The 14,838-nt window shown below is 43.6% G+C and overlaps 1 protein-coding gene across 4 annotated transcripts in view; it reads right to left on the bottom strand.

The window, feature by feature from the left end:
- Positions 1-14,838, bottom strand: part of ARNT2 (aryl hydrocarbon receptor nuclear translocator 2) — a 251,764-nt gene that overhangs the window by 182,880 nt on the left and 54,046 nt on the right. For all 4 annotated transcript variants that reach the window (XM_029574575.1, XM_029574576.1, XM_029574577.1 and 1 more), the window contains one exon: positions 1,973-2,186. In XM_029574575.1, coding sequence (XP_029430435.1) covers positions 1,973-2,186 — 214 coding nt within the window. The remainder of the gene's footprint in view (positions 1-1,972; positions 2,187-14,838) is intronic.

Genomic DNA, 14,838 nt, shown 5'->3' with positions numbered 1-14,838 from the left:
CATCGTATTGTCATCTCTCACAAACACCAACCATTCATCTCACATCACCCCCATCCTAAAAGAACTCCACTGGCTCCCCCATAACATACAGGTCACCCTCCTGCACAAAACCATCAACAACGGAAAAATCAAACGGGCTAAAGACCCTCCCCAACCCCACGATTACCAGAGGATCCACAGGCCTGCTTGCCATCCCCCACACAAAACTAGCGCACCTCACCTCCACCAGACAACCTACCTTCTCAGTAGCTGGCCCCACCCTCTGGAAGAAGCTGCCCTCCCAACTCAGACTGGAACCCTCCACCCAAGCGTTCAAAAAACAACTGAAAACATGGCTATTCCATAAAGCCTGCCAACACACAGGCTAATCCCCCTCACCCCAACCCTTCTCTTCTGCGCTCTATGTCTCACTCTCTGCCCCCATGCCCTCCCCCCTCCAATGTCTCCTTAATCCCATGTTAAAATTGGTTACATGCTATATTGTATCTGTTATCAGGCACCTTAGCCCAGCTAGAAAATTGAATTTTCAACATCCAATCCTTAACGTTTATTGCTATAAATGTTTAATGTTCACTCATTAAGGTTTAATGTTACAATGTATAAATAGTAAGACTCCCCTGTCATACTATTCCAACTGTTATAATGTGAACCGATGTGATGTACTCCAACGAATGTCGGTATATAAAAGCAAACAAATAACCATAATCCATTGAGAGCCGATTTATTTATCACACCTTAAAAGTAATTTATTATTTTCTCATAAAAGTGGTTTGCACTTACTGTGACAAAAATCCCAAACAGTCAAGGTCATATATTTTAAAATTCAGATCTGTGACTCTCAATACATGAAAGATCGTATGTGATCAGGGAAGCTGCTTATCCAGTGGACCTTTGTTAGACTTTTAGTCTGTCTCGTCTGTTCTTCGTGTTGTGTGTTTTGTTGAATAAATACTTGATGCAGGCAATTTGCTGAAACATGACCATGTTCAGTTTTTAAGAGCTTTGTTTGTCCACTCTTTATTTATTATTTTTTTTTATTAATCAGCTAGTTGTTTTAATACTTTGTTTTGGTTTCAGTTATTGATGTATGAATTGTATTTATTTTTATTTCATTTGTACTATTTTATTTTGTACACCACCTTAGGCAACCCTTGAAGGCCAGGAAGGCAGTTAAAAAGAACTTTTAAATAAATAATATTAAAAAATAGTTTTATATAGGCCTGATTTTAAAAAGCAATTACATGCTTAAAATTGGGTTTCGCTCATGTAAGTGCACTTTATTTGAATAAATGGGTTTTTCAAAATTTCTAAAATATATGCCGTTGAATTTTCCATAGGAAAATTCAACGGCATATATTTCAAAAGCCATTTACTTGAGTAAATGGCTTTTGAAAATTGCTACAATAGTAGTTACATTTAGATGTGTAAATATGTTTTTCCCTTGTCTTGTGTTGTACATAACCTAAGCCTGGCTGCCACATATTTACACAAGCCACCAAAGATATTCATGCACTTCACCCAAAACCGACTGCTATAGCTCTGTATTCCTTATTAACAGCAGACTCCCTTCTAATGTCCGTCTACTTCTATACTTCCCCCCTATACATCCATGCTCATCAACTGACTGGTAAAACACCTTCTAGTGCTAACTACACTTTTTACATTAAGTCATCCCCAAATGTAAATAAAAAATACTTTCTTGGACACTACAAAAAGTTGATTTTATCTCTGCTTTATGACTTGGAGAGGCATGAGGAAAAAGATAAAAGTAGAATATCATCTCAGGTCCCTTAGCAATAAAGACAGAAAAAGTAAGAATCTTCAAGAGTACAGAGTCCTTTCCAAACTGGCACATGTGTAACGTCTTCTTGTGAAGGCAGTGCCAATAATTACAATGACCCTACAATGACTTTGCACCACCAGAAATTATGCCAAATACTCATTACTGAAAAGAAAATACAGAAATAAACACCTGTTCTGTCAAAAAGGAAGGTTTATAAGCTCCGTCGGTGGATTTATTTCCTGTCCCTCTCATGGATTTCATGTGTGAGACAGCCATGCGGAGAATGGTGAGTTTGTCAGGCTTGCGGGCCAGCGCGCTGCAGGTGGGAACCATATCAGACAGCTCTGTGATATATTGTGTCATCTTATTCCTCCGACGTCTTTCAATTTCACTGTGATTCTCTCTGAAAGAAGAATCAAACCAAGAGAAAAAAAAAACGGAAGAGTATAAGAATATCTATTCACTAAGACAGAGCAGCTTGCTGCATGTGCAGTTACTGATAACCAGAGAACCCAAGGCAGAAGAGCTGTCTGCATGCCTGCACGTGAGAGTCGCAGATGCCTTGCTAACACCCTGCAGCTGCACATTACTACAGACTGCAATACATAGCTTTCCTCCCTTGCATTGTGAAACGCTCCTATTTCCAATAAAGGCTCTCATTTGCATGTTCAGATGTCATGGAATAAAACAAACTAAACTGAGTATCAAGACAAATCATCAAAAAAAAAAAAAAAGAATTGCTTCTTTCTTTAACATACTTTCAGCCTGTACAAGTATTCAGAGCTGAAATCCAAATCTAAAAGGTGTACTCAGGTAATCAGATCATTTACCAGTCAACTGCTGCCAACCAGAGAGCTATTGCTGGGGATGCATTCAAACATGGAAGTTTTGTGTTTAGAGTTTGACAAGAAAAAGTCTAAAAATGATATTTCTATTTTCAGAATAGCTACTGTACTAAGAGTTTATTGTGTAAACCGGTTCACTGCCCCTCTGAATGTACTAACCTAAGGATTCTTTCACAATGGCTCACCTAAAGAAGACACATTTCTTCAGAATCAGATATTTATCACATTAATCAGAAATGAAATATAGACAAATTAACATTGGAAAAAGTTGACATAAAACAACTAAGTTTATGGTCTAAAAATGTCCTCCCTAGCTCCATTTTAAAGCAAGGAATAAATCAGTGTAGAGAATGTGTTAGAGGAAGATTTTCTGTGCATAAGACAGTTCTTCACAAGTTGCTACCAGTGTCTACAGTCAGATACATATAAAATAATTACATAAAAATAAATATGATAGAAACATGTACAGATGCCAGCAAAATCAAGTAGATAGGATATGGTTTCTTTCAAATGCTCATTCAATCTGAAAATATCACTCACAGATTTGTAAACACCTTAGTGGTTTTCTCAGACTTTTAAATTAAGACACAGTTACACTGAACAAGCGAACCCAGCAGAGGAAGAATCTTGGTACTGCACAATAGCATTTCAAAAGTATCCCAAAACAGGGCCCTTTCAAAGCCATTGACTCAGGTAAATACTGCCCTCTCCTCTAGCCAGCTAAGAGCAGGATTAGAAAGACGGAGCGAACCTTTCATTCTGCTCTCGCCTCAGCAGACTCTATACGAGAAACTATCTGATGAAATTACCTGCCTGCCTGGAAACTGGAGGGGGGAGAGGAAAGGAGACGGAGGGAGAGAGCAGAAAGGGGACAGTGCAGGAAACAGCAGAGAAATGGCAAAAAGGGAAGAATTTTAGGAGAAAGAGTGACAGAACTAAGATGCAGATGAGAAAAAAGCCCAATGTAGGAAATTGTTAGACAATTTTGATTCTATGACATTAAATTCTTCTACATAAAAATTCTGGCATACAATATTTCCTCATAGAATAACAAAAAGCATGAACTATCAAAAATTAGCACTAGAAGAGCAGACAACAAAAACTGAAAACTGCCTCCAGAATGAAATAAATTAAGAAATAGCAAAGAATACCTCCAAAGTAAGAGGGGTTGCAGTGCTTCACTGTATGTCACCCTCCACCAGCAAGGTCATCTCTAGACCTTAACAATCCCAAATCTCATTTATGCAAACAAAAGTAATTTCCAAGGCTTTCTTCCTACTTTGTGTCTATGGGAAAAGTCCTTAAATAAGAGTAAAACATTCAGGACATGATACATGAAAGCCATTAGCTTCAGGAAATAAATCTATTTAAATAACATAATTAAAACTGCCTGGCAGTTAATTTTCATAAGTTGGTCTGTCCTCTGTCTAGCTAAGAGGAAACTTATCCGGCTAAGTGGTGCTGAATATCTGCTTCAATGTGGCCCGGGTACATCCTAACATGCACATCAATGGCTCAGCATTGCTTCGCTAAGAAACCACACCAATTATGTATCTGATAAGCAATATTCAAGCAAAGAGTCCATGAGTTAGCAGAGCAGCTGAAGAGGATACCAGATTCATTCACAAAAAACAACATTACAGTTATAACAAAAGCCAAGACAGTCATCTTAATCTGCCTATTGCTTGGAATAGATTTCTGGTATTTTCCTTTTGCATGCAACAGATGTGGATATGCCAGAATTGTTGAGACATTTGCTGCTCTTTCCATCAGTGGTGTTGGCTTAGCGTTATGGTGGGGCTTTCCACATCAATGGTTTAAGTTGCTTGGTTTTGCTAGGTAATTTGAGGTTTCCGCCAGACCTTCAAGGTAGAATGTTTAAGCTATGGTATATGAAAGACACAACTGATACATCCTCTTTCTACTGAAAGATACTCATTTGGTTGGTTCATTTGAGCAACTTCAAGCAAAGTGTAATATTTATTTATTTTAAAGCACTTATTACCCACCCTTCCTACGTTCATACCGCATACTCCCTTTCATGCCTATTTGCAGATAAGATATTATATTGTTCCTCTCTGTTTTGGTTTCAGTCTAACTCACTTGATTCGGTTATTAGGTCTGTTTGGAACAAGATGTTTTTAGTTAAATTCCAACCAGACTTATTAGCCAACTTAACTCTTTTTAGTCTACCTCAATGGGAACACAGGTTCTAGTATGGATATAATTCATTGTTTTGAAAATATTGGGAAGCTTTCATTGGATGCTAAATTTCAAGAAATGCTATTTAAAATTTATCATCACAGTTAAGAACATAAGAAAATGCCATACTGGATCAGACCAAGGGTCCATCAAGCCCAGCATCCTGTTTCCAACAGAGGCCAAACCAGGGTACAAGTACTTGGCAATTACCCAGATAAATTGATACTGTTAAAGCAACTGTTTATAAATGCAAGATAGAGAATGTCTGCTTTTAACTAACTTTCTTTTCTTTTTAACCATTGTCTCTTGTCCTGTATGTTTGTCTTATTAGACTGTAAACTCTATTGAGCAGGAACTGTCTTTGTATGTTTGCACCGCACTGCATATATGGTATAGTGCTATAGAAATGTTAAGAAGTAGTAGTAGTAGTAGTAGTAGTAACTTACTGCTATGTTCTAAGCTTTATTCTTTTTGAGAGTAGGTACCATCTATTATTGATAGTTACCAAGGTTTGTCTTTCTTTTTGATGGGAGCCTGCTGCTACTTGACTCTTCCAAGTTTTCCCCATTTTCATCTAAAGGTTATAAGAAATTTACTTACATGGCTCTTTTGATGGCCTGTTTTGGTATTTTTAAATTTTGAATTCAATGTGATATGCCCTTTTTCTTTATGACATTAATCTATGCAAATGGAAACCTTCTTTTCACACAGAGAGTCATTACTAAAGATTATATTCGAGCCTAAGAAGTTATTACGCATATCTACCTACATCAGTTATTGATCATTTGAGAGTTTTGGGTTATTCTTCTTGGTGGGCTTCATCCTGTGAATTTGGTTGGGGTGTGTATAAGTATGGCTGTGTCGGTGAGTATGTGTCTTGTAGTGCGTTAATGTAGTTTATGTCCTGATACATGTTTAAAATTTGATGTGATGCATATTAGATATTGTGGATTTACTGAGGATAATACCTTAGCTGAGGTTCTGTGGGCAGATTATTATGTTTAGTGGTGTGAATTATATGCTGGAGTGTTTTGTATACGTTTCATCTTATAAATATTTTTTAAAAAGCCAAGATAGTCCATAGTATAATGACTGCAGTGAGAATCACAGTTCTACATGATACTTGTTTAGCAGGATACAAGTTTTTTAATAAATAAATATGCACTGTTTAATTTAATTTTTGATTTATATTCTTCCATTTCAAAGCGGATTAGATTCAGGTATTTGTAGCTAACAATCTAATAGAGATTTGCATTCGTTAGTTTTTGGACATCCTTTCGTTTCATTCGTTTCATGTAGAAACGCATATATAATGAATAGACAAACGAACGTACAAAACAAATGGTATGCGCGTCCGTCTAAAATGTGTCCATTAGACGCACACCATTCATTGTGCATACATTCATGAGATACGCACGAATGCACAGCCCTACAATCTAAGGAGCTTATTTTCTAAAGGTTTTCTCCCATTTTGTATCTATAGGAAAAGTGCTTAGTAAGTCTGCACCTGAGGCAATGGAAGATGAAGTGACTTGCCTAAGGTCACAAGGAGGGACAGTATTATGACATCACGAATAAGATGTATGTGAAACAGAAATAAGGAAGTCTGTATTCAGACACAATTCAGATAGCAAAGTTAAAGAGTCATTCTTTAAACTGTCATGTGTCGCTATCACATGCGTTGGGGCCTGATCGCACGTAACTTTAATACAGCCGGCCACACCGCAGCGGTACAATTTACATAAGGGGACCGGAGGAGTGTGGGCAGGATTTGGATGGGGTTATGGCCCAGCAGCGCTGCGGTCGATAATGTTTTCCACATTATCAATGGCAGTACTGCAGGAAAATACAACACCTTTTCCCATGGTGCTATGGGGCAAAAGCGTGCAGCCCGGCCACAACCGCAGAAGGTGAAAACACACCGCTGGCATGCGGCTGGCTGCATATTTTCACCCCCTGTCCCTCTTTTGTCCCGCAGGCCATCATTCCACTATATTTATAGCGACATGATGAATCCCGGGGTTAGCTAGATAAAATTATCTGGCTAACTCTGGAGGCATATTCAATAGTGCAGCTGCATTACTGATATAGCCGGCTGTATTAAAGTTAGCTGGATCCTAGTTACCACCCTGCAACACCTCTAAATTATCTGGCTAACTCTGGAGGCATATTCAATAGTGCGGCTGCATTACTGATATAGCCGGCTGTATTAAAGTTAGCTGGATCCTAGTTACCACCCTGCAACACCTCTAAATTATCTGGCTAACTCTGGAGGCATATTCAATAGTGCGGCTGCATTACTGATATAGCCGGCTGTATTAAAGTTAGCTGGATCCTAGTTACCACCCTGCAACACCTCTAAATTATCTGGCTAACTCTGGAGGCATATTCAATAGTGCGGCTGCATTACTGATATAGCCGGCTGTATTAAAGTTAGCTGGATCCTAGTTACCACCCTGCAACACCTCTAAATTATCTGGCTAACTCTGGAGGCATATTCAATAGTGCGGCTGCATTACTGATATAGCCGGCTGTATTAAAGTTAGCTGGATCCTAGTTACCACCCTGCAACACCTCTAAATTTTCTGGCTAACTCTGGAGGCATATTCAATAGTGCGGCTGCATTACTGATATAGCCGGCTGTATTAAAGTTAGCTGGATCCTAGTTACCACCCTGCAACACCTCTAAATTATCTGGCTAACTCTGGAGGCATATTCAATAGTGCGGCTGCATTACTGATATAGCCGGCTGTATTAAAGTTAGCTGGATCCTAGTTACCACCCTGCAACACCTCTAAATTATCTGGCTAACTCTGGAGGCATATTCAATAGTGCGGCTGCATTACTGATATAGCCGGCTGTATTAAAGTTAGCTGGATCCTAGTTACCACCCTGCAACACCTCTAAATTATCTGGCTAACTCTGGAGGCATATTCAATAGTGCGGCTGCATTACTGATATAGCCGGCTGTATTAAAGTTAGCTGGATCCTAGTTACCACCCTGCAACACCTCTAAATTATCTGGCTAACTCTGGAGGCATATTCAATAGTGCGGCTGCATTACTGATATAGCCGGCTGTATTAAAGTTAGCTGGATCCTAGTTACCACCCTGCAACACCTCTAAATTATCTGGCTAACTCTGGAGGCATATTCAATAGTGCGGCTGCATTACTGATATAGCCGGCTGTATTAAAGTTAGCTGGATCCTAGTTACCACCCTGCAACACCTCTAAATTATCTGGCTAACTCTGGAGGCATATTCAATAGTGCAGCTGCATTACTGATATAGCCGGCTGTATTAAAGTTAGCTGGATCCTAGTTACCACCCTGCAACACCTCTAAATTATCTGGCTAACTCTGGAGGCATATTCAATAGTGCAGCTGCATTACTGATATAGCCGGCTGTATTAAAGTTAGCTGCTCCTAGTTACCACCCTGCAACACCTCTAAATTATCTGGCTAACTCTGGAGGCATATTCAATAGTGCAGCTGCATTACTGATATAGCCGGCTGTATTAAAGTTAGCTGGATCCTAGTTACCACCCTGCAGCACCTCTAAATTATCTGGCTAACTCTGGAGGCATATTCAATAGTGCAGCTGCATTACTGATATAGCCGGCTGTATTAAAGTTAGCTGCTCCTAGTTACCACCCTGCAACACCTCTAAATTATCTGGCTAACTCTGGAGGCATATTCAATAGTGCAGCTGCATTACTGATATAGCCGGCTGTATTAAAGTTATCTGGATCCTAGTTACCACCCTGCAACACCTCTAAATTATCTGGCTAACTCTGGAGGCATATTCAATAGTGCAGCTGCATTACTGATATAGCCGGCTGTATTAAAGTTAGCTGCTCCTAGTTACCACCCTGCAACACCTCTAAATTATCTGGCTAAATTCTAGCTACTTAACTTATTAGCCGGCTAGAATTTAATCAGATATGTGCCCAAAAATTCATTTAGCTAGCTGACTTCTGAGTTAGTCAGCTAAATGCTTTTAAATATGGATCTTGAGAAGTGTTTTTCCATTTAACAAATCAAACATTGGGTCATCCTGGTGCTCAGTGGCAAATACTGTACCCTAGATACCCTACCATGCAGATGACCTGAATTTGATTCCCGAGCCACGATTCTGTTCCCTGGGCAAGCTCAGGAAGCTGTGAAGGCAACATGTTATGGTATTAAGTTTACACAACAAGAGGGAGATGTAGAGCAAATACGCAGTCCAAAAAATTAATGATTATTAGAATCGTTCTTCTTTTATTTTTTCAATATTTTCAAAGTGGCTCATCCAAAGCTCATCACAGTATAAACAGTTGTTTACAGGGTCCCCCCGACACGGACCCGTGTTTCGCCCAGAGCTGCGTGGGAGGGACTAAAAGAGAGTATAATTTCAACCACTTAGTGTATAGAGCATATCTGAGATAAGGGAGAGCTCAGATATGATTATTAGAATCATTCTTCTTTTATTTGTTTCAATATTTGAGATAAGGGAGAGCTCAGATATGCTCTGAACGCTAAGTGCTTGAAATTATACTCTCTGTTAGTCCCTCCCGACGCAGCTCTGAGCGAAACACGGGTCCGTGTCGGGGACAATGTAAACAACTGTTTATACTGTGATGAGCTTTGGATGAGCCGCTTTGAAAATATTGAAAAAATAAAAGAAGAACGATTCTAATAATCATTAATTTTTTGGACTGTGTATTTGCTCTGCATCTCCCTCTTGTTGTGTGGATAATTTTTGGGGGGCTGAATTTCCTCCTGCATACTTGTTGGATGGTACTAAGTTTAACCATAAGAACATAAGAAGTTGTTTTACTGGGTCAGACTGAGGGTACATCAAGCCCAGCATCCTGTTTCCATCAGTAGCCAATCCAAGATAAAAATACCTGGAAAATACCCAAATAGTAAATAAATCCCATGCTACTAATGCCGGCAATAAGTAGTGGCTATTCCCTAAGGGGTACATTTTCAAAGAGTTACGCGCGTAACCCCCGAAAACCTACCCCTGCAGGCACTGAGCCTATTTTGCAGCAGTGGTACGGCCACAGCTCTCCCTCCTATCAGCAGCAGTGGGACCAGCTTCCTCCTATCAGCAGCAGTGGGACAGGCACAGCTCTCCCTCCTATCAGCAGCAGTGGGACCAGTTCCCTCCTATCAGCAGCAGTGGGACAGGCACAGCTCTCCCTCCTATCAGCAGCAGTGGGACCGGCACAGCTCTCCCTCCTATCAGCAGCAGTGGGACCAGCTCCCTCCTATCAGCAGCAGTAGGATGGCCACAGCTCTCCCTCCCATCAGCAGCAGTGGGACGGCCACAGCTCTCCCTCCCATCAGCAGCAGTGGGACCGGCACAGCTCTCCCTCCCATCAGCAGCAGTGGGACCGGCACAGCTCTCCCTCCCATCAGCAGCAGTGGGACGGGCACAGCTCTCCCTCCCATCAGCAGCAGTGGGACGGGCACAGCTTTCCCTCCCATCAGCAGCAGTGGGACGGGCACAGCTTTCCCTCCCATCAGCAGCAGTGGGACCGGCACAGCTCTCCCTCCCATCAGCAGCAGTGGGACCGGCACAGCTCTCCCTCCCATCAGCAGCAGTGGGACCGGCACAGCTCTCCCTCCCATCAGCAGCAGTGGGACCGGCACAGCTCTCCCTCCCATCAGCAGCAGTGGGACCGGCACAGCTCTCCCTCCTATCAGCAGCAGTGGGACGGGCACAGCTCTCCCTCCCATCAGCAGCAGTGGGACCGGCACAGCTCTCCCTCCCATCAGCAGCAGTGGGACCGGCACAGCTCTCCCTCCCATCAGCAGCAGTGGGACCGGCACAGCTCTCCCTCCCATCAGCAGCAGTGGGACGGGCACAGCTCTCCCTCCCATCAGCAGCAGTGGGACCGGCACAGCTCTCCCTCCCATCAGCAGCAGTGGGACGGGCACAGCTCTCCCTCCCATCAGCAGCAGTGGGACCGGCACAGCTCTCCCTCCCATCAGCAGCAGTGGGACAGGCACAGCTCTCCCTCCCATCAGCAGCAGTGGGACCGGCACAGCTCTCCCTCCCATCAGCAGCAGTGGGACGGGCACAGCTCTCCCTCCCATCAGCAGCAGTGGGACAGGCACAGCTCTCCCTCCCATCAGCAGCAGTGGGACCGGCACAGCTCTCCCTCCCATCAGCAGCAGTGGGACGGGCACAGCTCTCCCTCCCATCAGCAGCAGTGGGACCGGCACAGCTCCCCCTCCCATCAGCAGCAGTGGGACAGGCACAGCTCTCCCTCCCATCAGCAGCAGTGGGACGGGCACAGCTCTCCCTCCTATCAGCAGCAGTGGGACCAGCTCCCTCCTATCAGCAGCAGTGGGACAGGCACAGCTCTCCCTCCTATCAGCAGCAGTGGGACGGCCACAGCTCTCCCTCCTATCAGCAGCAGTGGGACCAGCTCCCTCCTATCAGCAGCAGTGGGACCGGCACAGCTCTCCCTCCCATCAGCAGCAGTGGGACCGGCACAGCTCTCCCTCCCATCAGCAGCAGTGGGACCGGCACAGCTCTCCCTCCCATCAGCAGCAGTGGGACCGGCACAGCTCTCCCTCCCATCAGCAGCAGTGGGACCGGCACAGCTCTCCCTCCCATCAGCAGCAGTGGGACGGGCACAGCTTTCCCTCCCATCAGCAGCAGTGGGACCGGCACAGCTCTCCCTCCCATCAGCAGCAGTGGGACCGGCACAGCTCTCCCTCCCATCAGCAGCAGTGGGACCGGCACAGCTCTCCCTCCCATCAGCAGCAGTGGGACGGGCACAGCTCTCCCTCCCATCAGCAGCAGTGGGACCGGCACAGCTCTCCCTCCCATCAGCAGCAGTGGGACGGGCACAGCTCTCCCTCCCATCAGCAGCAGTGGGACCGGCACAGCTCTCCCTCCCATCAGCAGCAGTGGGACCGGCACAGCTCTCCCTCCCATCAGCAGCAGTGGGACGGGCACAGCTCTCCCTCCTATCAGCAGCAGTGGGACCAGCTCCCTCCTATCAGCAGCAGTGGGACAGGCACAGCTCTCCCTCCTATCAGCAGCAGAGGGACGGCCACAGCTCTCCCTCCTATCAGCAGCAGTGGGACCAGCTCCCTCCTATCAGCAGCAGTGGGACAGGCACAGCTCTCCCTCCCATCAGCAGCAGTGGGACAGGCACAGCTCTCCCTCCCATCAGCAGCAGTGGGTCGGGCTCCCTCCCATCAGCAGCAGTGGGTCGGGCTCCCTCCTATCAGCAGCAGAGGGTCGGGCTCCCTCCTATCAGCAGCAGTGGGTCGGGCTCCCTCCTATCAGCAGCAGTGGGACCAGCACAGCTCTCCCTCCTATCAGCAGCAGTAGGTCGGGCTCCCTCCTATCAGCATCAGTGGGTCGGGCTCCCTCCTATCAGCAGCAGTGGGTCGGGCTCCCTCCTATCAGCAGCAGAGGGTCGGGCTCCCTCCTATCTGCAGCAGTGGGTCGGGCTCCCTCCTATCTGCAGCAGTGGGTCGGGCTCCCTCCTATCAGCAGCAGTGGGACCAGCACAGCTCTCCCTCCTATCAGCAGCAGTGGGTCGGGCTCCCTCCTATCAGCAGCAGTGGGACGGGCACAGCTCTCCCTCCTATCAGCAGCAGTGGGTCGGGCTCCCTCCTATCAGCAGCAGTGGGTCGGGCTCCCTCCTATCAGCAGCAGTGGGTCGGGCTCCCTCCTATCTGCAGCAGTGGGTCGGGCTCCCTCCTATCAGCAGCAGTGGGTCGGGCTCCCTCCTATCAGCAGCAGTGGGTCGGGCACACCACTCCTTTCTTTGGCCCTGCATCCCTCTGGGTCTTGCACTGCTGGGATTTTGCTGTCCCCAAAATTTTGGCACTCTAGGTGACAGCCTAGTTTGCCTAATGGAAGCCCTGACCCTGGAGGCTATTTTTTGGGGAGAGGTTTGGGGGGGGTGGCCAGGGAGTCCTTTGTGGCCACCCCCCCCCCCCAAGTCAAGTTTAGGTTGACTTGATCAGTGGTTTCCCCACTTTGACTTCTGTTTTTCCTTATTGTGTGATTTAGGAGAGTGCCTATACCTGCTAGCATGGGAATTTTGGGGAAGAGATTGTTGACATTTGGTCGTTCTAGTTAAAATTCAAGAAAATGTGCACAAGTGTGGACAATTTTTATCAGAAGATAGTCAGCAAGTTTGATGTTTCTCTGAGGCATGAAGATAGAGCACTGAGCTTGGAAAACCATTTTTTACAGTCTTTTATTGCCTGCTTCAGCACAAGGAAGGGACCAAACTCTTTAAAAAGGGCATTTATTTAAACACCATTTTATATAATTGTGTCTACTGTTAATTATGTTTATTTAAACGTGAGAGGACTTTCTTTACCTATTAAGAGTGCTCGCCTGTGATTTTTTGAAAAAAAATAAGGGTTTTATTTAATTAAAAAATCTTATATTCCACAAATGTAAACACTGTCATTCAGAGAAATTACATAATTACCTTCATAATACATAATAAACCCCACTAAAGTAAAACAGAGCAGCTGGATGGGATACGACCAGAAGTCAAGGGGCATATATATTGTAACAAAACTTTACCTGTGGTCCTGAACAAGTCTTATTGAGACCTGTTATTCTGGCATATACAGGGTTTTCACATAATTTCACATTTGTCAATGTCTATAGGCCAAATGTGGACCAGCAGGCCTTTTTCAACAAGTTGTCTGATACTTTATCTGTTTATATATTTTATACTCTGCGAATCCAATTTGTTCTGTGTAGATTATAATTACATAAACATAATATAGAAAAAACATAAAATATTAAATTCAAACAAAATTAAAATCAACAAAAATAAAATCTAAAACATCTATAACACAGACCATTATACCTTTAAGACAACACTCAAAATTAAATCATCATACCATTATATGCCTGTTTATATAAAACTGCTTTCACATGTTTACAAAATGTCAAATAGTCCTGCTCCTGTTGCAGCTCAAGAGACAACATATTCCATAATACTAGAGTGGCAATTGAAAATACTCTAGATCTGGTAATTTGAAGGTGGTAACCATGCAGGATGGAATACACAACAAGATTTGAGAGGAAGGTCACAAGGAATGGACTGGCGCATACCACTCAAATGTCCCTGCTAAAGAATGGGATTGGCATATGTTTTTATTAAAAACATTGTAGACTGCTTATAACACTCCAAGTCAGCTAAGCAGATTACAACACAATAAAATACATTACAATAAAATCAAAACAGAAAGAACACAAAACAGGTACACAAACCTGAATCATAAATAGGATGCACATCGCACAAATAGTTAATTACTGATTGCTTCCCAAACGGAACAAAAAGCTTTCACTTTTTCCTAAAAATGTTATTATCAGAAATGCCCGCAAAGTGACAGGTGGCTTACCCCAAATTACAGAACATATTACAGAAAATGCTCGGCTTCTAGTTTCTTTGAAATAAATAGATTTTATGGACGGGGTCGCTAAATAACCCAGTCTTGGGAAGAACCCCCTCTTCCAGGTACATAAGGTCGTAAAAGATCCATTCTGATCGGATTGACTGCAACTCATGCAACATGGGTGTAATGTGATCCCATTATGAATCTGTAAAACTCTTAATGCTCGAAGGCTGGGACGGCATTACAATAGCCACAAAGGACTCAACCAGCGTTTTGAAAATCGGTTCTATCAAGAATATAACACATATGATGTAATGTATGTAATTTATAAAATCATGCTTTCAAAATAGACCTTAGCTGAGCTAGAAAAGTTAAATGGGGATCAAATAAGATTCCCAAATTCTTTACTACTGTCTTCACTGGAATAACAGCTCCCTTAACCATTATTGGGTAATTAACAAGATCAGATGGGAGCTCCGCCTTGAATGAAAAGCATAACATTTTCGTTTTAAGTAAATTTAACCGCAGGTTGTTCTTCTCCATCCATTCAGGTATTTAGACACCTTCTCTGTTATTGCCGGTGGGGCTTCATTTACAGGGAAGTAAGACTGTAAACACCTTAAAAA

The sequence above is a fragment of the Rhinatrema bivittatum genome, chromosome 13, assembly GCF_901001135.1.
Source record: "Rhinatrema bivittatum chromosome 13, aRhiBiv1.1, whole genome shotgun sequence".
Taxonomy (NCBI): Eukaryota; Metazoa; Chordata; class Amphibia; order Gymnophiona; family Rhinatrematidae; genus Rhinatrema; species Rhinatrema bivittatum.
Note: the sequence above shows the minus strand (reverse complement) of the source record. Positions and strands in the feature narration are given on the sequence as shown.